Source organism: Prunus dulcis, chromosome 6 (assembly GCF_902201215.1).
Source record: "Prunus dulcis chromosome 6, ALMONDv2, whole genome shotgun sequence".
NCBI lineage: Eukaryota > Viridiplantae > Streptophyta > Magnoliopsida > Rosales > Rosaceae > Prunus > Prunus dulcis.
Window position 1 is genome coordinate 378207 of NC_047655.1, and position 25340 is coordinate 403546.

General features: G+C 37.2%; 3 protein-coding genes and 2 long non-coding RNA genes across 7 annotated transcripts; 2 read left to right on the top strand and 3 right to left on the bottom strand.

Annotated features, from left to right (window-relative positions):
* Positions 1-60: 60 nt before the first annotated feature.
* Positions 61-9497, bottom strand: LOC117630695 (importin-5). 2 transcript variants are annotated; one of them, XM_034363417.1, is made up of 20 exons: positions 8105-9497; positions 7334-7537; positions 6484-6588; positions 6308-6373; positions 6059-6223; positions 5506-5580; positions 5266-5420; positions 4713-4848; positions 4564-4633; positions 4327-4454; positions 4187-4243; positions 3486-3671; positions 3266-3358; positions 2246-2331; positions 2096-2162; positions 1937-2003; positions 1718-1854; positions 1347-1438; positions 1158-1224; positions 61-710 (listed from the first exon to the last, which is right to left on the bottom strand). In XM_034363417.1, the coding sequence occupies exons 1-20, from the start codon at positions 9329-9331 to the stop codon at positions 546-548; spliced, it is 3348 nt and encodes a 1115-aa protein (XP_034219308.1). In that variant the 5' UTR covers positions 9332-9497; the 3' UTR covers positions 61-545. The 2 variants fall into 2 exon arrangements, with proteins under 2 accessions (XP_034219308.1, XP_034219309.1); XM_034363418.1 differs by lacking the exon at positions 1158-1224 and having other exon boundaries at positions 575-710.
* Positions 9498-12766: 3269 nt separating this feature from the next.
* LOC117631771 (peptidyl-tRNA hydrolase, mitochondrial) lies at positions 12767-15599 on the top strand. Of its 2 annotated transcripts, none has more exons than XM_034365069.1 (9): positions 12767-13088; positions 13353-13547; positions 13667-13751; positions 13826-13893; positions 14204-14254; positions 14357-14430; positions 14875-14933; positions 15020-15096; positions 15202-15599. In XM_034365069.1, the coding sequence occupies exons 2-9, from the start codon at positions 13440-13442 to the stop codon at positions 15334-15336; spliced, it is 657 nt and encodes a 218-aa protein (XP_034220960.1). In that variant the 5' UTR covers positions 12767-13088; positions 13353-13439; the 3' UTR covers positions 15337-15599. The 2 variants fall into 2 exon arrangements, with proteins under 2 accessions (XP_034220960.1, XP_034220961.1); XM_034365070.1 differs by having other exon boundaries at positions 13364-13547.
* Positions 15600-16203: 604 nt separating this feature from the next.
* Positions 16204-17363, bottom strand: LOC117631359. The gene is made up of 2 exons (XR_004586319.1): positions 17250-17363; positions 16204-17082 (listed from the first exon to the last, which is right to left on the bottom strand). It is a non-coding gene; the product is annotated as an uncharacterized LOC117631359 (long non-coding RNA).
* LOC117631357 (transcription repressor MYB5) lies at positions 16617-18300 on the top strand. Its single transcript, XM_034364466.1, has 2 exons — positions 16617-17032; positions 17180-18300. The coding sequence occupies exons 1-2, from the start codon at positions 16644-16646 to the stop codon at positions 17982-17984; spliced, it is 1194 nt and encodes a 397-aa protein (XP_034220357.1). The 5' UTR covers positions 16617-16643; the 3' UTR covers positions 17985-18300.
* Positions 17910-23412, bottom strand: LOC117631358. Its single transcript, XR_004586318.1, has 3 exons — positions 23247-23412; positions 20857-20989; positions 17910-18023 (listed from the first exon to the last, which is right to left on the bottom strand). It is a non-coding gene; the product is annotated as an uncharacterized LOC117631358 (long non-coding RNA).
* Positions 23413-25340: the final 1928 nt, after the last annotated feature.

Below are 25340 nucleotides of genomic sequence, written 5' to 3' on the forward strand. Positions count from 1 at the left end.
AAGACACTCAGAATTATTATAGTGTCATTGCAATTAAAAAAAGGATCCAACACAATACCATACCATAAGCCAATTTATTGCCTTTTAGGATCAAGATTGCAAACATAATGAAAGAATTGCCATCGAAACTTTAGTCAACGGATTCTCATAATGGAGGCGTAGGAAACACCAAAACACAAGACCAAAACTGATACAAGAATTTTCTCACCAACCACCCTCAGAACCTTAGGCACCACCAAAAACCAAAAAGAACAAGCGCACAAACCACAATTGCCTGCCTTTCTTTCTTCTTTTGGACTCAAAATTGCACTAATAAATTAACACTTGACACTTGCATATACACATCCTACAAAAAAGGGTCTGATTGAACAGATCGCAATGATGACTTCCACGTTTAATCAGATGCTGGCTCGCTGTAAAACTTTACGCAAAAATGACTGATGGGTACCATCTTATGGAAAAGAATTGGTGACAGATGCAACTAACACACAAGACAGGGACGGTGTATCTGAAAGCAGCAATATGCACACTGCAAGGCCAACATACTATGAGGAGAGGATAGATTGCAGTGCAAGCTGTTGCTGGGGTTGTAAGGAGGACCAAGTGGAGGCCAAGGTAGCTGGTGGCAAAGTCTGCTGAAGCTGCCGTAATAGATTTATCATCCGGCTTGTAGTTTGTTCTGTTGCTAAATCCTTGCCAGCACAAAGAACCTACAGGAACAATCATACCCCTCAGAGGAAATATTCAGGGAAGCTTGAAGATGTATTACATTGAATGAATCTGCATTTAATGGTGCCATCTTATTGCGCAAATATATTGTTTTGCAGGTTGTTACAATTATCAGCAAGACGAGAAAAATAAAGCAATTAGATTTAGGTTCTACTAGTTAGTTAATCAGTCCCCAATCTTGCCACATGAATATTGCTTAATTAACCAAGATGTTCATCTTTTTACCTATACCACATGATAATATGTACCCATAATTGGTCATGTCAACAACAATCACTAACAAAATATACGTATTCAAAAAAACTGATGGAATAGAATACTAAGCCATGCATTATTGAGAAAACAAGAATTTGAATATCATGATGTTCGGCCACTGGGAAAAACTATACTAAGCTTAAGAGTGCAAAAATATTTTATAGATCACAAACCTCCGCAAACACTCTGACAATTTTGGGAAGATACTGATTGTTAGGACCCAAAAGTTCCCTGTCAGACCTGTAGATGGATTACAACGGTGCACCTCTATAAATTTTCTTGGTAACAGTATTCCAAAGCTTAAAGATATGAAAAGACAAGTAATAGGAGATGGCACAATTAAAACAAAATTGAAGCTCTACCTTTCTACCATAGAACACAGCTGATCATGAACAACTTTGGCTTCAATCAAGTCACCTTTAATCGGTAAACAGTTCAACCATGCAGGAATAACCTACCAAATGCCAGAAAATTGACAACCATAGAGCAAAGAAATTAAAGATTAACAGACCAATAAAAGCAAGATACCAATAAATTTAAAAAGAAAAAGATGACAAGCTATAATAGAACAGTAGTATTACAAAAGTTATTAGGGTACATTGTATGCGCTACAGTAGTACATAAACTTATTCTGGTAACTCATTCAGTACTTTTGTACATATGTTCCTTCACCACATCAAGGACAAAACTTCTGATAAATCTATTTATGACTAAATCAAACAAATGGAAGTACCTGAGCTGCATCAATACTGTCACGATGAAATTGACATATTTTTCCTAGAGCAGAAACGGCATTATCATATGCCATTAGGTTTTCCGGTTGCACGGCATTAGGATGCTGAATCACAACATTTAGCCTCGAAAGAGCCTCTGGATAAAGCCACTAGAAAGTGTTACCTATAATAAGCATACAGAAATATTCCAACTATTTAAGATATGCAGGCAGAATTACCGCCAATAAGAGGTTTAATTACTGTCCCACCAAACTCTGAACAGACACCAAGTCCATATACAGCTGCCTGAAAAGGAAAGGAAAGGAAAATAAAAGAATCACATAACAATTATGAGAAAAGGCAACCAGACACATTAGAACAGTTTGGTGAGATCAGACCTGTCGAACATCAGGGTTATCGTCATTGCAAGCCTCCAATAGAAAAGGAAGAAATGTGTCGTAATATCTGATCCAAACACATCAGAACAAATATGAGTTCACAATAATAAGAATTATTTCAACCAAACAATTCTAACAGAACAAGCTTACTTTACAGCTGCCTCGCGACACTGCTCTGCAACATCATCAAAGATGCATATTGCAATCCTTCTCTCTTCAGGTGTTTTATCCTTGGCCTGCGTTTAGGACCCAAAATGATTAATATAATAAGAAAGTAACTAAAAGGTTGAAAAACAAAACCAAGCAACATAAAATAATAAGTTAGGCAATTGTACGAATGAGCATGCTGGTCCCTCAAAATGACCAGGGCCGGCCCTAAGATTTTGGTGGCCCAAGGCAAAGTAAAAAAGAAGGCCCTATAAATGCAAGACTACTTACAAGTAAAAATAGGTGTTTTCATTTATACATGTGTATATAGAGTGTAGACCTTTTACAACTAGTAACAAAAATTAGGCCTTAAAAAAAAAATTCATTTTACTTATGGAAATGTTTAAAAAATTTATATATAAAGCAATGATTGAACACAAGAAAAAAAATTGAAAGAGATTGGAAGAAAAATATGACATTTTAAGTAGTAGAATGCACCAAAGGAAGAAAGAGGGGAACAACAATATATGTTAATTATAGCAACCACAAATTACTCATTCCAAAGTCATTTATAGTCGTCTTTTTTTTTTCCAAAGATAGTCCATTCAATACATTTATAATCAGAGCATCAACTCATCAATCATCATAAAATAAAAATATAAAAATGTTATTTCTTCACGCTAGTAGGACTTGAACATAGATTTGGTTTGAATAAAATCGAAGAGAAACCATTAATGCAAGATGGAACTTCAGAAATCTTGATGTTGGCTTCTTATCTTCTTATATATACTAGTATATCACTGTACCTCATATTAAGAAACTATTTTGGAAGCAGCTTTTAAAAGAATAATAAAATAAATAAATATTTTGGGGCCCTCATTGAGATGGGGCCCAGGCCAGTAGCCCTTCTCGCCCTGCCTCAGGGCTGGGCCTGAAAATGACAATTAGAGGGAGTGAACAAGTTAACTCTTCAAGCTGGAACCTGAAAAAAAAAAAATAGTGCTTCCTTGAGACAGAACTTACCCACATAGGTGTCAGATATGATGATAGCTCGTCAAAGAAAGGCAAGAAAGAGGCTTTAAACGTTTTGATCAAAGTTCCCAAGATCTCTCCCACCTGGTACCAGAAAATAGTGTGTAAAATAACCATGACAAAAATATCCCCAATATACAAACAACGGCCCCACAAACAAACATCAGTATTATTGATGTGCTGCTGAGGGATTGTTTTTGAAAAAACTTACTTGATCAAAAACTTCTTCCTCTTGTTCATTTTCCTCTTTAATGAGCTCCCCTTCCTCAGCATCAAAATCTTCGGCTTTGGTCCTTTCTGCTCTTTCTCTTTTTCTACTTGAACTGGCAGTTATCACCAGCTTTATCTCCTCCACAACGGATCTGACCTGGCTTTCATCTAAAAGTGGTCCAGATATCTGAAAGAAAGGATACAAAGCAAGCATGAATGGATACATATTCAAGAAATAAGGCACAATATAAGATGGATTCATACTCAAATAAAATTTTATTCCGAAACAGTTGGGTGGCTACATGAATCTTTCATGCAAACAAAAATAATAGAGTAACCATATGGTATTATACAGCACTGACTGCTACCAACACAAAGTTAAGGTCCAAAATCTTAATTACAGATTTAATTATTAAAGTTCTTGCAAATCAAACTTTTTTTTTCATTTGAAAAGAAAATAAATTAAGAATAACAGTAGCAAAACAGAGCAAGGCAAGGAGTATCCATCATCCAATTACATTCTGGATGCGTCGTCTATTTGTACCCAGCAATAAGTAAATTGACAACGTTGTTCCAGAGTACTAGGGGAAAGAAATACCAATTCCATAACTACTGAAAATGTGAATTCATGCAGACTAAGTGCAACTTAAACAAACCAAGCCATAAAAGAAGTTTACTAAATTTCTTTAAAATAAGGCCGACCTGTAAGCATTCATTTAATGCGTCCAATATATTTGCACATATTTCTGTATCAGGTTCCTGCATACAAATTGCACTCACATTAGGAAAAATTTATATCATTACACCCCAGATCGAGGCTTAATTGACAGACAATAAACTACCTTGTGTAATGCTTCCACCAGAGCTGGGACAATGTAGTCAGACAATTGCTTTATATAGGTTTCATTACGACCTTGAGCTTGCCCTTTCTCTATAGCTAATTTTGCAGAAAGCAGTAGCTCCGGCATTGCTAGAAACAAAAAGATGATCTTTCTTAATCAATAAATGAAACAAACCTCCAACAACGTGTGAAGAGGAATGGGAAAACAAGAATATCTAATATTAAAAACCAATACTACCTGAAACAGCTGCCTTCCTAACCTCTTCATGGAAATAAAATTTAAGAAGTGGAACCAAAGTTGGGGCAACCTATACAAAAATATGACCTTTTTAAGTATCATATGAGAGAAAGCCAGGCAAGAAAAAAATAAGGCCCACTATGAAAGACCTGATCAATCCACGGAAAGAATCCTTCTTTCAACTCATCAGCATAGCAACACAGCATATTGCAAGCTGTAGCTTTTTCCTCCAGGACACTAGTCTTGATTCCAATCCGTTTATCCCCAAGAGTAATTGTTTCCATACTGTAATAGAAAAGGAAACTTTTAGCAAGACAGCAGGTACCACTCTGCAGCAATAACAACACTACTGCTAGATCATAATATCTTATGCACTCCCTTACCAAAACTACACCTCACACACTTTCAACTACGAAATTGGGAATTTACACAGACAACCATCAAGAGTTTAAGCATATAAAAATGTTGATACGGATGTTAAAGCCATTATGGTTACCCACGCACACTAGTTTTGGGGGCATGCAGATAATGGTGTAAATGTGGTGAAAGATCATAGGAGTCTACACTAGATCCAGCTTTCAGTAACCCTTAGGAAGGATACCAAGAAATAGGTAGTGATGGCACATTCAAGCACACTATGCATGTGTGTTCGTACTTTTCTTACATAAAGGGCAAAAGGTTATTTTAAAAAAAATATTGTACCTTTCATCATCAGAGTCATCAATATCACTATTGTCATCTGCAGATGTAATGGTTACATCTGGCTTAAGTTGAGCAGACTGAAGCAAAGGAGGCATTACAACACTCATGTAGGGGAGGAAATCTTGTCCTAAACACTTGCAAAGTCTAGCCCATGCCTACAGCATTGTAGATGAATTTTTATTGCAAATAATAAGTTGGTATTATAGCAATTTGTGTGCAATTTATGGGATAAGAGCATACTTGTAGCATGTAACTTGTAGTTGGATCATCTGTCTCCATTTGAGATCCTTGCAAAGCCATCAGCACTTCCATGACCTATAGAGAAAATAGTAAGGATCAGTCTGTACTTATAAGCCTCAGTATATCAGTATATAAATTAGCTGACTTCAAACACACCAACAAGAAATTGGCAGCATTGCTCTAACTTATTTCTTAGATTAGTAAAATGACTGCAGCATTTTAACAGGTTAAAATACTCAATTTTTTTATTTCTCATTCAAGAAATAGAAAAGAGCTTAATCATATAACTTGAATATTGTAGCATGCACAAGAGAAAGGAAAAGTTAACTTCTGACGAAATCAAATTTAAATTCGGGGGGAATATTAGGAAATGAATCAAAATAGCAAATTATAAATTTGATATGGATAAGCAGCTAAATAAATAAAAAATTGTAGTAGTCCATACTCTTGCATCCGTCCAATAGCCATTGATATGCAAGACATATGAATACAAATTCTAAAAGGAGGATGCTCCAATACAGGGAAAGGTGGTTTCAAATGTATAATGTCTTACCTGCTTAGCATCATCCCTGAATTTATCCTTTCCAACAGCCATACCAACCAAACTAATGCACTCCATGGATTTGGCGCGAAGCATACGATTAGATTTATCAGTTGCATTCATCAAGATAGCTTTTAGGTAAGGCATAACTGCATCATAGTATTTTTGGAAATGCTCCTACACATCCAATTACCATCAGATTGAATCATCCACAACAACAACAAAAAATCAACTAGAATAGTATATTATATAGAACAATACCTGAGATGAATCAGCAACTGATGCCAAAGCAGTCAAGGCTCCCTCTTGCACCATTTGTTTCCCATTCTGAACAAGACATAAAAATTTAGACACGAGTAAAATAAATATTAGTACCACGAATGTGGTAACATATATAAATATACACACGCATATATATACTTGTAAGAAGCACTTACCTGCAGAAGTACTAGCAATTTGCTCACTACTCCATCCAAATAAGGTGTTAAAATATCCGGAGTACAATTCTCGCTGAAGTTGAGCACTGCTGAAGCAGCATGTGCCTGCAGATATCAAATTACAAAAAGAAAGCAACGAATAGATAATCTTGCATGTGCAATAATGACCCTGACAACGAGCTGAATAAAGGGCATGCCAGCATATTCAATATCCTCCGGAGCCATCACCCTCGTTTACAAATTGAGGATATAAAGCAACTCAAACAGTGGCTAGTTTGCAAGTGTGGAAACCAACGGTATCCCACCAAACTAAAGCTCATCGCAATTTGTTTTCTAATGTACTTTGTAATAACTTTCAAAAGGGCCATACTTCCAAATAAATGAGACTACAATCAACCAGAAATATGCATTCATGCATGTATGACTTCCCAGCAGGTAAAAGATTCATTCTCCTGCCCCAATAAATAAAATAAACAGCTCAAACAGCAATGAAGGGCTCCCCTCAAGCAACGTGAGATGACCTAACTGCTTGAAATATTGATTTAAGCAACCTTATAAAAATCATAATGCTCTACAGTGCCCAACTTGTAAAGCATCGTTAAGATGAGAAACTGCCTGTCAATATTCGTTTCATGGTCACCTGGGAATAATTGCACCTTAGGTTTTTTTTTTTTTTTTTTTTTTTTTTTTTTTTTCACTTTTCAAGTATTTATAGTTATAGTGCACCTAATTTGTAGGTTAAAGATGAAACTAGCTTGGAAAGAAAAAAATCCTTCACCAGTCAAACATTGAAACTGAATACCAATCAATTATTCAGAAATAGGACCAAATGCCGTATCCAGGAACTAACCTGAACACGAGGGTTCTGAAAATCATCCATAGCTGCAGCCAATGCTGGGAGCACCTGCTGATGATATTGAACTTGCAGATCTGGGCCCAAATCCGTAGACAACTGCCCAATTGCATTAATAGCTGCCCACCTTACACGAGGATGTGGATCTTGAAATGAGTTCAAGACCATTGCCACCACTTGCTCTAAATTTTTAATCATTACCTGCAACAAAAATAAAAAGGAACAGAATACCATTAACAATAATGTAAACGGCAATTCATTTTAGCTAGAAGAAAGAGAATCTGCACAAAAGTACTCTGGGGATGAACTTTTCTTATTGTTGATGATATAGAACTTTTTTTTCCTTTGGTAGTATTGATGATACAGAACTGAGACTGACCCCTTGAAAACTGCATCAAGAGTAGGGATATGCGAGCGTGTATGTGCAAACATTTTACACAATAATTGTCTTATATCTGCCATGAAAACTTTTAATTCATACTTGGTAAGTGTGGATGTGATAATCAAACCGGATAAACACGAGTAATTTGATTCTAGATGAGTGTCTCTCATTACATCTCGAACTTGTCAGCTACTCATGTTCACACAACAGTGTCTTCAACACAAGTCAAAAACCTCGGGCCTCTTATTACCAGATCTCAAATTCTACACTCCAACAGAAAAAGCATGCAAAGCATTCCATATGTGATTAATTGGGGTGCATCTAAGTGGTTGGAGTAACAACTATCCCTAGTATAATATAATAACAATTATGATAACAATCGATACCTTAGCGCAACCTTCGGCAATCTGAGCTAGTGCAATCAACGCAGCATGGTGCTTCTGCCACTCGGGGGCAGCCAAATATGCCGGCAACTGCTCGGAAGCGACTGGAACAATGGTATTCCCACCCAGGGATATAGCAAGCCGATCCAAACACTCCTGCCCCACACTGTAATTACTGGTCTCACCCGCTTCCTCATCTTCAGTCTCTGCTGTATTCCATGCGGGATCGTCCTGGATATCCAAAAGCATACTCATCAAAATAGCGAACAATCGGCTTATAAACTGCGGCAACTTCCTCATCATCCCAGGCGCGCGCTCTCTGGCCTCGGCGAGCGTGATGACGAACTCAATGGCCAAGTGCCTGGTCCCTTCTTCCAAAGACTCGGCCTCGGCAATCTGCAGCATAGACCCGACCACCTCCACAATCTGCCGCCTGAGGAACCTGGGCTCGGTCCCGGCCAATTCGATCAACAACTCGAGAGCCTCCTGCGCTGTGGCCTCGTTCCCGTTGTTCAAAGCCTCCATCAGCGTCCTCATCATCGCCGGCAACAGGTCCTGAAACCTATCCCTATCGGCAGAGCTCGTCAAACACTGGATGAAATTGATGACGGCGTTCAAGGCCGCGATCTTCACTTCGGCGCTTGACGAGTTTCCCAAACTATGCAAGAACACGGAGTGCAATTCCTTTATATGCGGCACCAAGGTGTCGCCGATGTACTGCGAAAGCTGAGCGAATATCAAAAACGCCGATTCTTGAAGCTTGGGCGAATCGGAGGAGACGCATTGGAACATGAAAGGCAAGAGCTCGGGCCAGGCGTTATCAGGCAAAATCCCAGAGGCGAGCTCGGAAATGGTGTCGCAGAGCTTCTTGGATATGGATTTGGTGTCCTCGCGCTGAATACAGGTCAAGAGAATGGTTTTGAGATTGGATTGGGTGGTGGGGGAGAGGCGGGGCCAGAGGTACGAGTCGTCGCGAGTGAGCTGCTTGCGGAGGAGAATGGCGGACATGGCTCGGGCCTCCGGGGCGGGAGAGAACTGGAGAAGGTGGGCGAGTTTGAGGGAGAGCGAGTCGGGATCGGTCTGCTTGCAGAGGTTGAAGAGGAGCTCGGCTTGGGATCGCTGCTCGTTGGAGGAGGACATGAGGTGGGAGATTAGGGTTTGGAAAGGGGCCGGGTCGGGGCCGAGAATCGTCGCCAGTTGGGCATGCTGTAGCTGAGTCGAGTCGGCCATTGCTGCAACAAACAACCTCACCACTCAGTTACGGTTTTAGGGCTTTCTGAGGCTTTTGGCTGCGGATGAGTGTATGTGAGAGAGCCTGCAAAGGTGGCTGGCGCTCTCTCTCTCTCTCCTCTCACTTCACTATAGTTTTGATTTTTGGGGTTTTTTGGGAGAAAGGGTGCGGTGCGCTAAAAGTAGGAGTGGGTGTAGAGGAGTGGGGCTCCTAGTTAGGGAAAAGCAAGCGCAAAGACTTTGATTATCCAATGGATCATTAGCTGTATGTCTTATTTGTGGGTCACTCATCAATCATGATTTATTTAAATTATTTTCTATCCAAATATATTTTTGGAGGGAATTTTATCTTTCGTGACGATGCAATTCTATTTTTAATTTCTGTTCCAAGTACCCGTGCCAATTATTAAATTTAATTTGTAAACCAAACCCAACCTTTCCACAAAGCACAAAGCTCCTAATGTTAATTTTTAATTCTTTCTTTCCTTTTAAATTATTATTATTATTCTAGACATTTGCTTTTTATCGAATTTTCTATTTATTTGGTTACTTTGGAAGACAAGCCATTTTATAAATTTTCCCTTTTTATTTGCATGTCATTTTAATTTACCTTCACAGCGGGTTTGGATGAGACAAATAAACTTAGAATTTTGATAAAAGTTATCATTTTTAAATTGACATGAACCAATTCCTGTATTTGGGAAGAAAAAAAATACATCAACAAATTTAGAAATTTCGCTTGGGAAAAAAAATGGAATTTGGTGGTCATAAATCCCAACTTTAAATTCTATCTAAAAAGTATTCATTTCTAAAATCACAAGAGATATTGAGTTTTTTAAAAAGGATAACTTTACAAATAAATGTTAAATTCTATATTTAAATTCGTTACCCAAACAAGAAACTTTACAAATTCTATAACATTAATTTCCGTTATTTTAGAATCCATCATTTATGAATTCTTTTGCACTTTTAAATTTCCTCATCCAAACGTATTTAAACATGATTGAATGTATCGTACATTGAAAATAGATTTATAATTATGGGTGGTTGTGGTTGAGTTTGGATTGATTCCACTCTCAAACCACAATCAAACTGATTAATGATTAAGTGTTGTGGTTTAGTTTAGTTTTGAGCTCAAATCAATAGAAAACCAAACCAACCCAATCACGGTTGGACAAATTGGTTTGAGAAGTTTTACAATTTAGGTCTTTTTTTTTTTTTTGGGGCCAAAGTTATTAAGGTGATAAGGGTTTCTCACACACACTGTCAATGTGCCATATGAGTTCAAACTTGAAGTCACTGGTCTACAAGTCAAGACCATTTTCATTTTTCATAACATCTATTTACTCAAATTTCAAATTGTGGGAGCTTTTTCTTCTGGCAGCTACAAATGGGCTGGGCTGCCGTAAGGAGCGAATTGATGGAATTATCTCTTGTGTCTTAGTTCAAAGATCAAGCCCCAAAATGCTTCGAAAAGATGGTGAAGCCTTAGGAAACACATTGGTTACCTTCACCAACAAAAATAACAATAGCTTACAGATAAATTCTTGGCTTCGCATGAGAAGCTTGTGGAATGGGAGCTGAGCATTCATGAGTTTAGCATGAGAGAGGGAAAGAGCTGTGATTTCCAGAAGAGAAGATGGAAAGAGATGGAAAAATATGGCTTGAAATTTCAGGGGTTTCAGGGATGAGAGATGATGATTGCTCTCTAGATTTGTGTTTATGGAAAGATAGGAAGAAGATGGAAGCATGGGTGGCTAGAGCATATTTCCAGCAGTTTGACGAAAGCTTCGTCAGGCTCTTGGGTGATTTGACAGAAGATAAAATAAGAAGCAATGAAAGAACAAGGCTTGAAATCAAAGGGTTCCAGAGATGAGAGATGATGTTTGCTCTGGATGTGGGTTTTGAGAGAGAGAAAGGAGGAAGATTGAAGAACAAAGCATGAAATTGAAGGGTTCTAGAGGCGATGTTTGCCTTCGATGAATTCTCATGGTTGCTGGGAGGCTTGCAGCAACCAAGGTGAGTTGTCTTTGCTAGGTAGAAAGTGGCTCCTTTTATAGGCACTGAAAACTTTAATTTTATCAAGCCACCCTCTCCCATTTTCCTTCACTTTCTTTCTTTCCATCTTATTTGGTAAAACTTCCCTAGCTTGAGCATGTAGGCATGAAGCTTTTTGGAGTTCCAAGGTCCTCAGGCAGCTGGACTTCTCTATGTGGGTGAGGAGCCACCCACTTTTGTTTCTTGTTTTCTTACCAAAGCTTGAAGAGGAAAGAATGGGGAAGGGTGCTAGTCAAAAAAGGTGACCAACACATGGGTTTGCTTGGTTTTGATGGTTTTGACAGATATGCTGGATATTTTCCACGATACTGGGCTGGGCTATTGGTATTTTGTTTCCAGCGTCCTGTGAGTTTGCTCAGGCTGCTGGAAACAGCTTATTTGATCAAGGTGCTGGATATTTTAGCTGATGTGGGATTTCTCCAAGTGTTTGCAAGCCATTGGATATTTTCCTAAGCTATTGAGCCACTCATTCTCTTTCAGACTTACCCATATGTTTTGGCTCAAGAAATGGGCTCGAGTTTTGGTGCTCCCAAGCAGCTCAAAACTTCCACTTCTTTGCCTATCAATAGGGCTCATGAATGCTCGTAACTATCCATACCACAACCCGCTCAACAAGCCCCGGGAATTCGCATGGCTTGGCCCCACTTAAGCTTGTAGCGTGGCATATTGTTTAAATAAGGAATTTCTGCTTGGTGTTGTATTGGGCCGAAAATATATTTGGGCCTAGCCTTGGATTTTTTGGGCCTTAACACAAATCTAATAATCATTTGAAACAAAACACAATAATTTTATATATACTTGAAAATTTAAACCAACGCATCAAATAATTTTCATCTCTTATAATCTTATGAAGTCAAAATCATCGACCTAAACAATCTTAACAATGTTGAGCACATAAAAATGCAACTTTGAATTCACTAGTCCAACGTCTAAATATATAACATTCAAAATTCCATATAAACAACAAAGTAACAATCTAATTATATTAAAGCTTGATATCTATCTATGTGTTAGATGAAACATAATAGTGTGATAACGAATAAAAAGATGTCAAATGCCACGAAATAATAGAATTAACATAGACAATTCGGCTTGCTTAAGATGGTTTTCATATAGGCCAAATCAAATCAAACTAAACTAATTATGACCCGATTTGATTCAATTCGGTCCAAAATTACACTTTTTTAATGTTAAAACAAATTAAATTGGTTAGATTGATTTGGTTTGACCGAATTTTTGCCCGCATTTATTTATGGCCGAGTCATAGTAGAAAATTTCATATGGACCTATAAAATGGGCCGGACCCTAAGTCCTCGAGGTTTGGGGCATGGGTCATTTTGACCAGCAAGGTAGTCGGGCCGATATTCATTTCCCACTTCATTCCTCTCATGGTCAGAGTGTCCACGGCTGTTTGTGTAATGGGTTAAAGTCTAATCGTCCCGATATTCTTTCTTACGGCCAACACCTGAGGAAGGAGCAGCTGCAATGAAACTGCCGGAGCTCGCCGTCTGAAGTACATGCAAGTGCTGTAGGCTAGTGGGCAGGGAGAACAAGACGACTGCGTTTAGGCCTTCAGCAACCGTGTCTTTTGTAGCCTCTCAAAAATAACCAGTGCCATCGTGGTTGCTCGTTGGAGCACCCAAAGTTTCCAAAGCCATAGCTGGCGCCTTCTTTCTCACTCACTTACTGGTTATTTGAGGTAACAAGCTCAAATTTGGCAAGTATGGAATTCCAGTAAACAACATTTTCTTTTGAGAAAAATCGATTATTTCTTTTGGATTCTGTGATAGGGCTATTGGGTTTGGCTTTGCTTATTTTGGGTCCTCATTCAATTTTTTGACATACCATTTCAATGCATTGCATATTGTATTGCACATTTCTCCGTTGGAGACAGTTTAAGAACGTACACACTATATACATTTTGAATGCACTCTAGTTGTTTGTAAAAAGTCGTGAATGGCAGGTGCGCTGCAGACTTTGGAGTTCATTTTTCGGTGAATTATGGTACTGTGAGGCCTAGTCCGACGCACCGAGGAGGACAAGGAGGAAGATGCTTAATAGGTTGGGTAGGCGTTACTTTTGCACTGCTGCTCCACAGCCGTGGCTATTTGTGGGTTTGGGCAATCCCGGCAATAAGTACAAAGGAACTAGGCACAATGTACTATACCATACCATTCATTTAGAGACCATACTTTGAACTTTCTTGTTTTGTTCTTCTTCTTTTTTTGTTTTATGAACAAGTTTCAAATTATCTCCTTTTCTTTTGGTTTGAAGCAGGTGGGGTTTGAGATGATTGATGTTTTTGCTAATTCTCAAGGAATTGAAATGAGCAAGGTGCATTGCAAAGCTATCTTCGGGCAAGGCATGTAAATATTTGCATACTTTTCTTTGGTTGTTATTTTTGTTTGTGAAGTTCATGGAACTTTGGTATGCCAGGTTTCATGGGTGAAGTTCCCGTCTTTCTTGCAAAGCCTCAAACTTACATGAATTTGAGTGGTGAATCTGTAAGTGACTGATATATTTCCTGTTAACATCTGATGGAATTTTGTTTTCAAAAAAGGTTATTCCTTAATCGAGTATTTTCTCTTTATGTTTATTACTTCTGTATAACTGGGAATGAGAGTTAATCTTCTATGAAAACAGATGTGATATTTGTACTCTGTATTCCATTCCATTCCTTCTAGCACACTTATAAATTTATATTTCTTTCTGATGTTTAACTGATTCAGTTTTGTATGTTAGAGCTATTGATACTACTGATTATGTTAGAGAAAGAATATAACAGTGTGTTCTCTTTATTCAACTGATCTGCAGACAGGACCACTTGCTGCTTATTATAAGCTACCTCTCAATCGTGTGCTAGTGGTACTTCCATTCTCCCATTTTTAAGTTTTTATTACTTGATAGCATCTCTGTTTTTTAAAAAAAATATCTTTATTGTATTTGTTTATTTATTCTTGTTTGTAGTTCCACGATGACATGAACTTACCATGTGGGGTACTTCGTCTTCACCCAAATGGAGGTCATGGATGCCACAATGGGTATGATCAAAATATTCTACTGTGATATTTAAGCAGATTTACTTCTAAAGTTCAAAATGATTAAGTAATGTTGGAAATGTTTTGTCAAACTGTTAGAACCTACTTAAACCCAGGTGTTTACAACAGTTAATTAAGTAGCTGATTAGTGGCATGCTTTATCACGAGGAGGTAATTATATAGGATATATACATTAGAATGGCTCTTGTGACCTAGCAAGACCATCACTATTTCGTCTCTTAAGAGTAAGGACCATGGCTATTGTGGTGTTGCTTGAGCTCTTCTTGCCAATTTCCAATCCTCTGAGTAGTGAGTAGTACTGAATAGTGTTTAATTTTGTCCTCTCTTGAAAGGCCTTTCAATTTTGCTTCCCCCACCCCTTGTTTCAAACTTAAGGAGCATGTGTGGAATATCATTACCTATCTTTTGAAGCTATTAATTATTCAGGGTGAAGAGTGTAATGTATCACTTTCGTGGGAACAGAGAATTTCCTCGGCTAAGAATCGGTTAGTTTGAATGTTTACATTTTTGTATTTTTGTTGCTGTTATGATATCCTTTGCAGTGCTAGAAATATGATGAATTCCTTGTTAGGTATCGGGAGGCCTCCTGGTCAAATGGATCCCAAGGCATTCTTGCTCCAGAAATTTAATGCAACGGCTCAAGGACGAGTAAGTACATGGTTGTTTTGTATATTGAGTCCTGCATTTGATGGAATTGGATATTCATTTGGTGTTTTGAAGTTTTGAATGATGCTTTGGGCTTTATGATGTTAGATTGATGCTGCTTTACAAGAGGGAGTTGATATATTGAAGGTGCTGTTATCTAAAGGTTTGGCAGAGAGTGCGAGACGCTTCAACTCAGAGCAAAAATACAAGCATATGAGATTAGAGACTACAATGGCAACATGAATTTGTAAATGAGTGTATATATATATATATATATATATATATATATGATTGATTTGATTTTTAGGACCAGTCTATCTTTCTGCTTCAAGTTTCATTTCGTGAATGAAGAAGGTAGAGAGAGAGAGAGAGAGAGAGAGAGAGTGTGTGTGTGTGTGTGTGAGAGACTCATCATATCTCAAAAGTTTTGTTTTGCATTGACTGGACTCGATTGTCTCCATGACTGGAGGTTCGCATCTCCTGTGCACGTGGTGCATGAGTTTATCGTTAAAACAGCAAATATCCAATTCGCTTTAAAGCGGAGGCTGGAGAGTGGCTCAGTCTAATTTGTTATTGATTTTATGTCCGATAAAAACATTTGAAAAAAAGAGAGAAATAGTGACTGAATGCCCAGAGTGCTTTGTGGGCCCAATCTTCAGCCATCCTCGCTGTCTCTTGCGGCTTCACTTTTATGACCAAAGACCTCCACACGCATTCAAGGAAGGTGGACTCAAACTCTCCCCTATAAACACTCAACTCAAAGGCGTCATTCTTTTCATAGTAACTTTTACCATATTCATAACTCTTTTTTGGAAAATTGAACTTTAAAAAAAGGATTTTAAGATTCTTCTTTATATACAAGAAATATTGTGAGAGGAGAGTTTAATTTAATGTTAGGATCTTGAATGTATAGATAAATGCTTTTAATCATTTTAGCTATAAATCCTTTTATTATAAAATAAATCTTTTAAAAGGAAAAAAAATCTACTCATAAAAAAGTTTATGAAATAAACTGGATTCATTTTATGGCAAACTTATTTACCTTAAAAAATAGAGTGAAAACAACCTTATTGAAAATTTAAAAATAAAAATGAAGTCAACACAAAAATCAAGAAGAAAATAGGATTTGTAGAGTTCATATTATATACACTTGCTCACTAAAGCAGAATTCCACTGGTATGAAAGTAAAATCATTAGGGCACTAAAATAAAGCAGAGAAGAGTGATGTCCAGGCAGTTGAAAGGCGCGTGAGGAGTTATCAGTTCGTGATCAGCATATTACACCATACCCCTGAAATCTGTCTGGACTCGCATCGCACACCCATCCTCCCCTCTCAATACCAACAAACTTTAAAAAAAAAAAAATTACAAAAATTAAATCTACACAAGAAGAAGGGCAGAGAAACAAGATCAGAACAACTATTGCTAGCTACCCAATCACCATCTTCTTCCATCCCCAAAGATTTCTAAGATATCACTTGCCGACGGCATTTGAGTGCTATAGCCTTACCCTACTCACTCAGAAGAAGTCGAGACAGCTTTGCTTCAATAATGAGAAACCCATCGTCATCGTCATCGTCATCGTCGTCAAAAGCGGCGGTAGCTGCAGCGACAGCAACTTCAATACCAACGAAAATAACATCGTCGTCGTCGAGCAAGGCGGCGGGGACCAGTGGTGGGAGCAAGACGCCGTGTTGTATCAAGGTGGGTTTGAAGAGAGGGCCGTGGACGCCAGAAGAGGACGAGCTCTTGTCCAATTACATCAATAAAGAAGGTGAGGGCCGATGGCGGACCCTACCCAAGAGGGCGGGGCTGCTCCGCTGCGGCAAGAGTTGCCGCCTCCGCTGGATGAACTACCTCCGCCCTTCTGTCAAGCGCGGCCAGATCGCCCCCGACGAAGAAGATCTCATCCTTCGCCTCCATCGCCTCCTGGGCAACCGGTATACATACATATATACATATATATATATATATATGCCCATCATCCATTCTACACACACATATGTATAATTACTTATTGATTTCTAGGGTTAGGGTTTTACTGTTAAGATCGAGTGTTTGAATTAATGAATTATATGTATGTATAGGTGGTCTTTGATAGCTGGGAGGATCCCAGGGCGTACGGACAATGAGATAAAGAACTACTGGAACACACACCTGAGCAAGAAGCTGATCAGCCAAGGCATAGATCCCAGAACCCACAAGCCTCTAAATCCAGATATTCACTCCTCGGCTACTGTTGCTGCTGCTGACATGGACAGCAACATTAACAAAGCAGCAACAGTTTCTTCTTCCAAAACCAATCGCTTCAGCTCAAACACCAACCCTAGTCCTCCTCCTACTTCTGAGCCTTCTGAGCCTGTGGCTCATCATCATGGGGCAGCTCCCAATACTAATGGCAATAATGGGAATATCGTCACAAATATTGCCAACAAGGAAAATGGGTACCTTGTTGATGATCAGGAGCTGGGCACCGTGGTCCATGGCTATGCAAACATGACGTCTTCTGATCACGCTTCTGCGGCGGCAATGGGAACTTTGAGCTTGAGAAGCAACGGCAGCAACAATGGAGGAGCACTACTTGGGGGGAATGAAGAGGACGATGATATGAATTGTTGCGCCGACGATGTCTTCTCTTCGTTCTTGAATTCATTAATCAACGAGGATCCATTTTCTGGCCAACACCATTTGCAACAACAAGTACTACTTCAGAACGGGAATAATGCACATAATGCAGCTGCTGTTGATGGTTCGGATCATCATGTTCCTTTGGTTTCTAGTGGTGCTGGTGCAACTGCGCCATCCACTTTTGGCTGGGAATCTGCTGTGCTCATGTCTTCTGCTTTTATCCAAAACGATCACCACAGGGTACTCAATGATCAAACGGAGTAGTAGCTAGCTAGCCCGCCCCTGTTCGATCCATCGCATGCACTGCGCAGATTGAAACAAACACAACAGTTGCTTAATTAGTTTATTTATGGAAATTAGTTCTAGGGTTTGGATCAATATCATATATATATAATATGATATGATATTTGTATGATTTTGTGTGTTATCTATTTATTCGACTAGTATGTACTTCATCCTCTCTTGATGATGATTTTGGCTTTATTTGTGGCCTACATCAATGTATGTTCATGTTTGTATTGTTCTATATGTATTGTAAACAAGCATTAGATCGATGTTGAAAGTACTACTTTTGAGTGAATTAACTTGTTTTCATGTTTTGTAATTCACTCACATTTCTATCATTTTGTTTGTAAACTCTAATGACCCGACCATATATATATATATATATATATATATATATATATGAAGTACTATACTCATCATATTCTCAGTGTAGACGGATTAAAAAGGGCTATAAATACTAAGATTACTAGTTTATATATATCCCAAGTGAATCTTGTTTTCATGCTGAAATCTTGTTAGGCTCATAATGTTTGCAATTCAAAAATATAAAAGACTACGTCTGCCAAACTTGATCTTCTCAACAGATCAAGTGCTCATCGAGGTGTATGCATACGCATACAATGAGTAAATGGATTACACATGCTAGCTTGAAGCCAAATAAGTTTCAACACAAAGATGTTGCATGCATGAAGATCATTCAAATTATAAACTATCACAGTCACAACTGAATCATCAGATATACTTAGCCAAAACACAAAATAGTTTCGTTCACTTCCTCAGGCTCAGATATAAAACTCGATGGTGTTGGAAAATCATCAGCACCAAAAGTTTAAGATATGAGCCATACAAGAGAGAGAAGAGTTGCAAACCAACAAAGAAATTAATTAGGAATATATGAATGTGGAGGTTTCGAACTCAAGACCTCTTACACACAGGATTTTGATACCATGTTAGACAATCAATATATCATGAAATGTTATATTGTTAAAGAATAAGCCTACATTAATTATATCAAGCTTACAAACAGAACTATTGATGTCGATCACTGCAAGAAAAAATGGGGTATATAGAGGCACTGATGCAGCTCAAAGGCCACATTTGATCTTTCAAAGCTTACTTACATATGTAAACTAATGTCGAAATGAACAAACGAAAGAGAAGAAAAGATTAACAAATTCATATTTGAATGTCGGATGCATGCATGGAACATTTTGGCAAACTTTCATGAGCATATATATATATACATATGTATTCTTGCTTTCTTTCTATTGATGGAAGGTGAAGGATCGTTTTATCTGAACATATATATATAGGTACACAAACCTACCTCATCATCAGAAGTTTAGATGAGATTAATTCCATTGAGGGCTTGAAGCTAAAATATCTTATTAATTCGTCTAATCTGGTCAGTATATATGCATTTTGTGATCTATTTTTGATTTGTAATGTGCATATATTTACATAACATGCTTTGACATGTAGTATTAATATATCAGATGTAGATTTATTCTTGTGTTTGGAAAATAAGGTCATACATATGTATACATTTATTCTTGTACTCAAAGCAAACTGATGCATGTATTTGTGTAAATCAATGTTAGGGTATACATAGATGCCTTAATTAGTTTGCGATTAACATGTCATCGGTAGGTAATTACTTGAATAAAATTACAAATTAACTTAGACTCTATTGTACATGTAGCTAGTAGTATAACTATAAAGGCTATATTAGCACAGTGTACATTCAAAGAAGTGCAGTTGAACCTAGGTATATGGGTTAATCTGAAGGTCAGCGTATTTTCGGAACTAGCATTGGCATATACTTTGAGAGCTCCCCATGCATGAGAAATACAATACCTGGACATTGTGAAATTAATCGATAGAACTGAAGAGGGAAAGGAAAATGGCATTTGGGTGGAGCTTTGGAAGAGTGAGAAGCATAATCAAGATCAACACTCTGGACTTGGTGCATATGTTATTTGTATAACGGATAACATATATACCAGATAATTTTCTAGTTTGGTTCAAGCTAACCTGACGATTACTAGCTGAAAATTGGTCATATACATACCTAAAACACACCGACTTCTATCCTTCCAAAAACAATCATTTTACGTTTGGTGTCTAGGATTAGATTGAATTGGATTATTTACAAGATGATCGAAGAGTAAGAAATTTAAGGATTTTTCATTTTGTGAGAATTACGAGGGATAAGTTATAAGGTGTTGGCATCCTACCATTTTGGGGGATTGGAAATGAATAAGTTTCTTTCATGACTAATTCATTGTACTTTGAACAAAATGTGAAAGTTGACCTTCATACCTTAAAGTCGAGTATATATAATTGGAATTATTCAATCTAATCCTATGCACTAAACATGACCTTAGTGTATAATGACAGTTAGCTTAAATTTGAGCCATTATAAGTAGTGAGTGAGGGAACGCTTGAGTCAAGCGGCTTGACCTCAATGACTTATATATATATATATATATAGAGAGAGAGAGAGAGAGAGAGAGAGAGAGAGGTTTAACTGTTAATACTTTGTAAAATCTTTGTAATGTTTGAACATATATATGTGTTTGTAGAACAGCATTAATTCTTGGGTTGTTTTATGTATCTACCATTCTCCATGCACATTGTTCTTAGACTCAACTATAGTAAGAAGATATGATGACGAAGAGCAAGAGTTTTTTTTCTTTCTCAGTAAATATGCATTCAATCAAGAAACACACATATGATATATGTATATATCAGTAAAAAAGCCAGAAGCCATTCATTTAACGTACGTACGTATATGCATAGTTTGAAGCAGTCATATCTATTAATTAAGGATGAAATTAAGAAAACTTACTATGATCGGCACGACGGCTGCAGTATAATTAACTTTCAGTCTGGTACGTATGATCAGTTTGGTAATTCTTCAATCTCCAAACACAATATATGTCTGCTGACGTGACGATCGCCAGTGCTCCATCAAGAGCCTCCTGCATAACCATGCATATTCGGACGATGAAAATCAAAGAAGTATATTTATTATTTGCATTCTCAGCACAATTGAGTTGATTCATGTTATAAGATGCCTCACAAAACCAGCTATTATATACTCTTAAAACGTGCTCTAACTATGTCAATTTTCAAGAAAGAAATAGGATTTGAATCAATCAGATATTGACCCACCCAAAACCCAGACAAATAAAACAAAGTAGACAGACTGGGCTGGTCTGGAACACCAATCTAGTTGGGCCATAGACATTTGCCCAGATAATTATTTTAGCCCAAAATAAATTGTTGGTCGTTGTCTTTTCTTTTCTTGGACCACAAAATTATTCAACACTCACCCAAAAGTTGGTGCTTGGTTGGGAATGCAAAGCTCCCTCCCACCTATTTTGTAGATTTTGACTACTAATGGGAAGAAAATAAAAACAAAACGAAAATGATTTGCACCTTACAAGTATAGAAAATAATTCATATACCAATTATTTATTTATTTATTTATTAAAATAAAACCTATTAAGATTTAAACAAAATAGAGGACAATAATTAGTGGCATGCTTGGCTCCTTAAAGTATTGTTGTTGTAACTTGTAGAGCTATGAGAAGCTTTTTTTTTTTTTTTTTTGGGGGTCAAACTATGAGAAGCTATTTGTTTGTTGTAATGTCATGGTTTGACCAAAATCCAAAGGCTCATATCTGACCATCCACTCAAACAACCAGTCATCTCACTCCACCAGGCGATTGGTAGATGGTTGACCATTCAGTAGGTTGTAGTGCAACTTCGTTGACCCTCTACCTGCTTGTGTTTTTTTTTTTCTCTTCTTGTCCCTATATATTATTACTATTTAAACTTATATTCTCTTAATTTGTGTTTCTTTCCATGACACTGATATAATATATAAATCCTATATCCCTTTATATTGAGGGATTTCTCCAATAAAAAAAATAAAAAAAATAATTCGAATCATTGAAATACAGTGCATAATAGGACCTGTAAGGAAGTTTCATTTCTCAACTTACGTCTATGTCCATGAAACACAGATAAAAGCATATGACCTACCAATACTTTTTTTTTGGGGGGGGGTCAAGTATGACCTACCAATCTTAGTTAGAGCTTTTCAGTTCCTATGAATAGCCAGTACGTGGGAAAGCAATATAAATAAATTGTTTTATTGTACTCTCTTTCTTAATTGATCACAAAATAAAAACGCGGTTTCACGACACAAGTCACAAGCGGCTGTTATTTTAGCTAAAGGCTAATAAAGTTGGTATCATTATTAAAATTAACTATTAACAAATATTATGGTTTTCCTGTGAGCAAACTGCAGAACTACATCATTATTAAGATACACAAAAGTTGGTGGTTTTTTTTTTTTTTTTTTTTTTTTCCTTTTGGTTTTGTTGGGTTCAATCCAATGCATTAAAAGTCAAATGGCATCATGTGAAAGATGAAACAATAAAAATTGGAGGGCAATGTGAAGTGGGGTTCAAACCAGCTTTGGGAAGTTGTCTTATTGTGGGTCAGGGCATGGTACTTACATTTCAAATGCGTCCTCCAATGGGGCTGAATGAATTGAACTCACTGTTTCATGTTACTTATGTATTGCTCTTGTTAAACTTTGAAATATGATTAATTATATAATGAGGTGAAATATAATTTTCCTTTAAATATCGCTACTTTGAAATATGATCATATGATTTTCTTTCAAGAATTTGTTCATTTGGATTTTATTTTTACCTGGTAATATTATTATTGAAGACAGAGACAAACCAAACCCTGTAATTTTCTCCCTACCTCTAAGATGCCTTGCAAATGCTAATGCAAATTAAGAAAAATAAGATAATCCCATAAGAACCCTCAAGTCTAAAACCACCAACAAACAAGAACAACGAGGGAATGTGCCGTGACAGTTTGCTTGCTCGTTTCCAAAAAAGAAAAAACCAACATAGAAACAGAGGAAACAGAGGAAACAGAGTGCGCATTTGCTACAAAATTTGAGAACAAGGACATCCAAAAATCCATAATAAACTATGTATGGGAAGCCAAACAAGCAAAAGCTACCCCATGCATAAACAACTCTACTGCAAAAAATACTTGAACATTTCACAAACTGGAACAACCGAGTTTCTTCACAAATGAAAGCAACAGACCATTTTTCTATACTATTTTTCGTTGTAGATTCCGAAACCATTTCATTTTACGAAGAACAAAATAAGAGAAGCTGAACGAAAGTTGTTGATGGCTTACCTTAAAGCTGTTTGGTGCCTGAGTTTGAGCCTTTTCGCACAAATGCCATTGCTCCATGAGCGCACAATGATAAAATGGGGTCATGGAAATCTTACTGACTCGAAAAAAGATTAAAAATAAGGTTGAAACTCGAAAAAGGCAGAAGAAGAAACTTCATGTAGTAGAAAGCTCTTTCGATAATTTTCAGTATCTCCCACATGTTATAAGCACCCCTGGGTTTTAGAGGGAAGGACACGTGCCATTCAGATGTTGGTGGTGACAAGTTGCAGCACCCAAGAACCAATGCAATGGCTGCACTAGGGCTTATAGTTGGGATGGGAGGGGTTTGTTTGTTTGGGATTGACCGGTAGATTTTGTATTGTCTGCGAGAAGATTACCGGCTGCAAACGTAAAACCCAATGAGGACCAACCAAACGTTCTAACCCACATAAAAGAGGTCAGATTTTGTTAGACAGACCAAACTTTCTAATCTCTTTTTGCTGCCAAATAATACTTCCCTTTCCGCATCTGCCTATCAGCTCACCCCCTCTCTCTCTCTCTCTCTCTCTCTGATTTTTTTGAAAGCACTGCTTTTTCTTGAATTTATTGGGTCATTATTATTTATTTGTACTAGGTTAGAGAACCGAGGCTTTCTCTGCAGTCTGCAATGAACTGCTGGATTTGGGGATTTGAAATCAATGGAATTTTTAATGCAATAAACCCTACAAATTTGCCAAACACTTGGGATGATTTTCAACACTTACTTTTGGATTGCATATGTAAGTTAATAATGGGTTAGTGGTGGCTAATCAGCAAACAAGTGTTGATTTCATACATTTAAGGAGGAGGATATAAAAAAGTTAAGCAAGAATACTTGGAGCATGCTCCAAAATGGGCTTTGTCTATAAAAATTGTTGAATGTAATGTACTTGCATAAACCATAATGGAAAAGAAAGCATCATCAAGAATCAAGAATCAAGATGGTACGTACATATGCAATTGTAAGGAAGGGAAAATTAATGAGGATATTTGGCCTCAATCACAACCCACAGTCGGATTTTATTTTTCTCTGTTTTTTGGGGCAAAATATAGTGAGATTGTTCAAAAAGTCAAACATAACTAAAAACAGGATATGTAACCTACCATTCTTACAACTCAACATACAATTTTTAATCCCACTCAGATCAAATCAAAGTTGATGAAACATTCAACATTCTTATGATTATCATTATGCTATACTATCAAGAATAATACACTTGCCAAAATATTGGTTTTGTATTTTCTAGATTTTGATTGTTGTTCAAGTACTTGATGCCAACACAAGTTGCAGCGAAATTTTTGTTTTCTTTTCAGCTATGTCAATTACAATGTGTCTGCATCAAACAGTTGTATAGGTTAGAAAGCAAGCTCTTAAGTTACAAATTATAAGCCAACACGGGTTGGTTTTGTTGGTAAGGTCCCTGCACTGTATGCATTGGCGGATTCAGAAATTTTTTAGCAAATGTGCAATTTTAAAAGGCTAAAAACTCTTTGTGGATTGAACATCTAAGGCTTTTTACCTATATTAACTTTAGGTCCTTTCATTCATTCATATCATACATTAAAAACTGTTTTATGTAAAAATATTGACTAAGTATGAAAAATAGTTTTTCGAAATAATCATTTTTTCAAGATAATTTTTGGCGGCTTTTATTCCTTACACATCAAATAAGAAAACTTGATTTTATTATGAAGTATATATTGACTCAATGAGCCATCATTTTTAGCCTAAATCGTATTTTTCACTAAAACTAATTTTTCATATTTTGATTTGGTGGGAATTTAATTTTCTAGTATTTTTATTTGAATCCAAATGGGGGGTACTTCTTAAATGTTGAAAATGGAAATAAAGTAATTTGTGCACCATCACTAGTTGAGCAAAAAGGCAATTTGAAGCATCCAGAATAGTTTTTTCGGCGAAGGAAGGTGCAGTGCACCTCCTTGCACCTTAATAGGTCCGCCACTGACTGTATGTTGCTCCACCAGTGTTCGAATCCCGTTGTCAATAATTCCGTATTTGGTAGGTAATATGTAATTTCCTTTGTAAATCGAAAAGGTCTGGGGTTTACCTTGAAC

Excerpts from the sequence above, each read along its gene's own strand:
- LOC117630695 (XM_034363417.1), bottom strand. The coding sequence starts at position 9,331 with ATGGCCGACTCGACTCAGCTACAGCATGCCCAACTGGCGACGATTCTC. Across the intron at positions 5,581-6,058 it reads TCAGGGATGATGCTAAGCAG|GTCATGGAAGTGCTGATGGC; the intron begins GTAAGACATTAT and ends TTTTCTCTATAG. Across the intron at positions 1,855-1,936 it reads AATTAAACCTCTTATTGGCG|AGGCTCTTTCGAGGCTAAAT; the intron begins GTAATTCTGCCT and ends GGCTTTATCCAG.
- LOC117631771 (XM_034365069.1), top strand. The coding sequence starts at position 13,440 with ATGCTTAATAGGTTGGGTAGGCGTTACTTTTGCACTGCTGCTCCACAG. Across the intron at positions 13,894-14,203 it reads TGAATTTGAGTGGTGAATCT|ACAGGACCACTTGCTGCTTA; the intron begins GTAAGTGACTGA and ends ACTGATCTGCAG. Across the intron at positions 14,934-15,019 it reads ATTTCCTCGGCTAAGAATCG|GTATCGGGAGGCCTCCTGGT; the intron begins GTTAGTTTGAAT and ends ATTCCTTGTTAG.
- LOC117631357 (XM_034364466.1), top strand. The coding sequence starts at position 16,644 with ATGAGAAACCCATCGTCATCGTCATCGTCATCGTCGTCAAAAGCGGCG. Across the intron at positions 17,033-17,179 it reads CATCGCCTCCTGGGCAACCG|GTGGTCTTTGATAGCTGGGA; the intron begins GTATACATACAT and ends ATGTATGTATAG.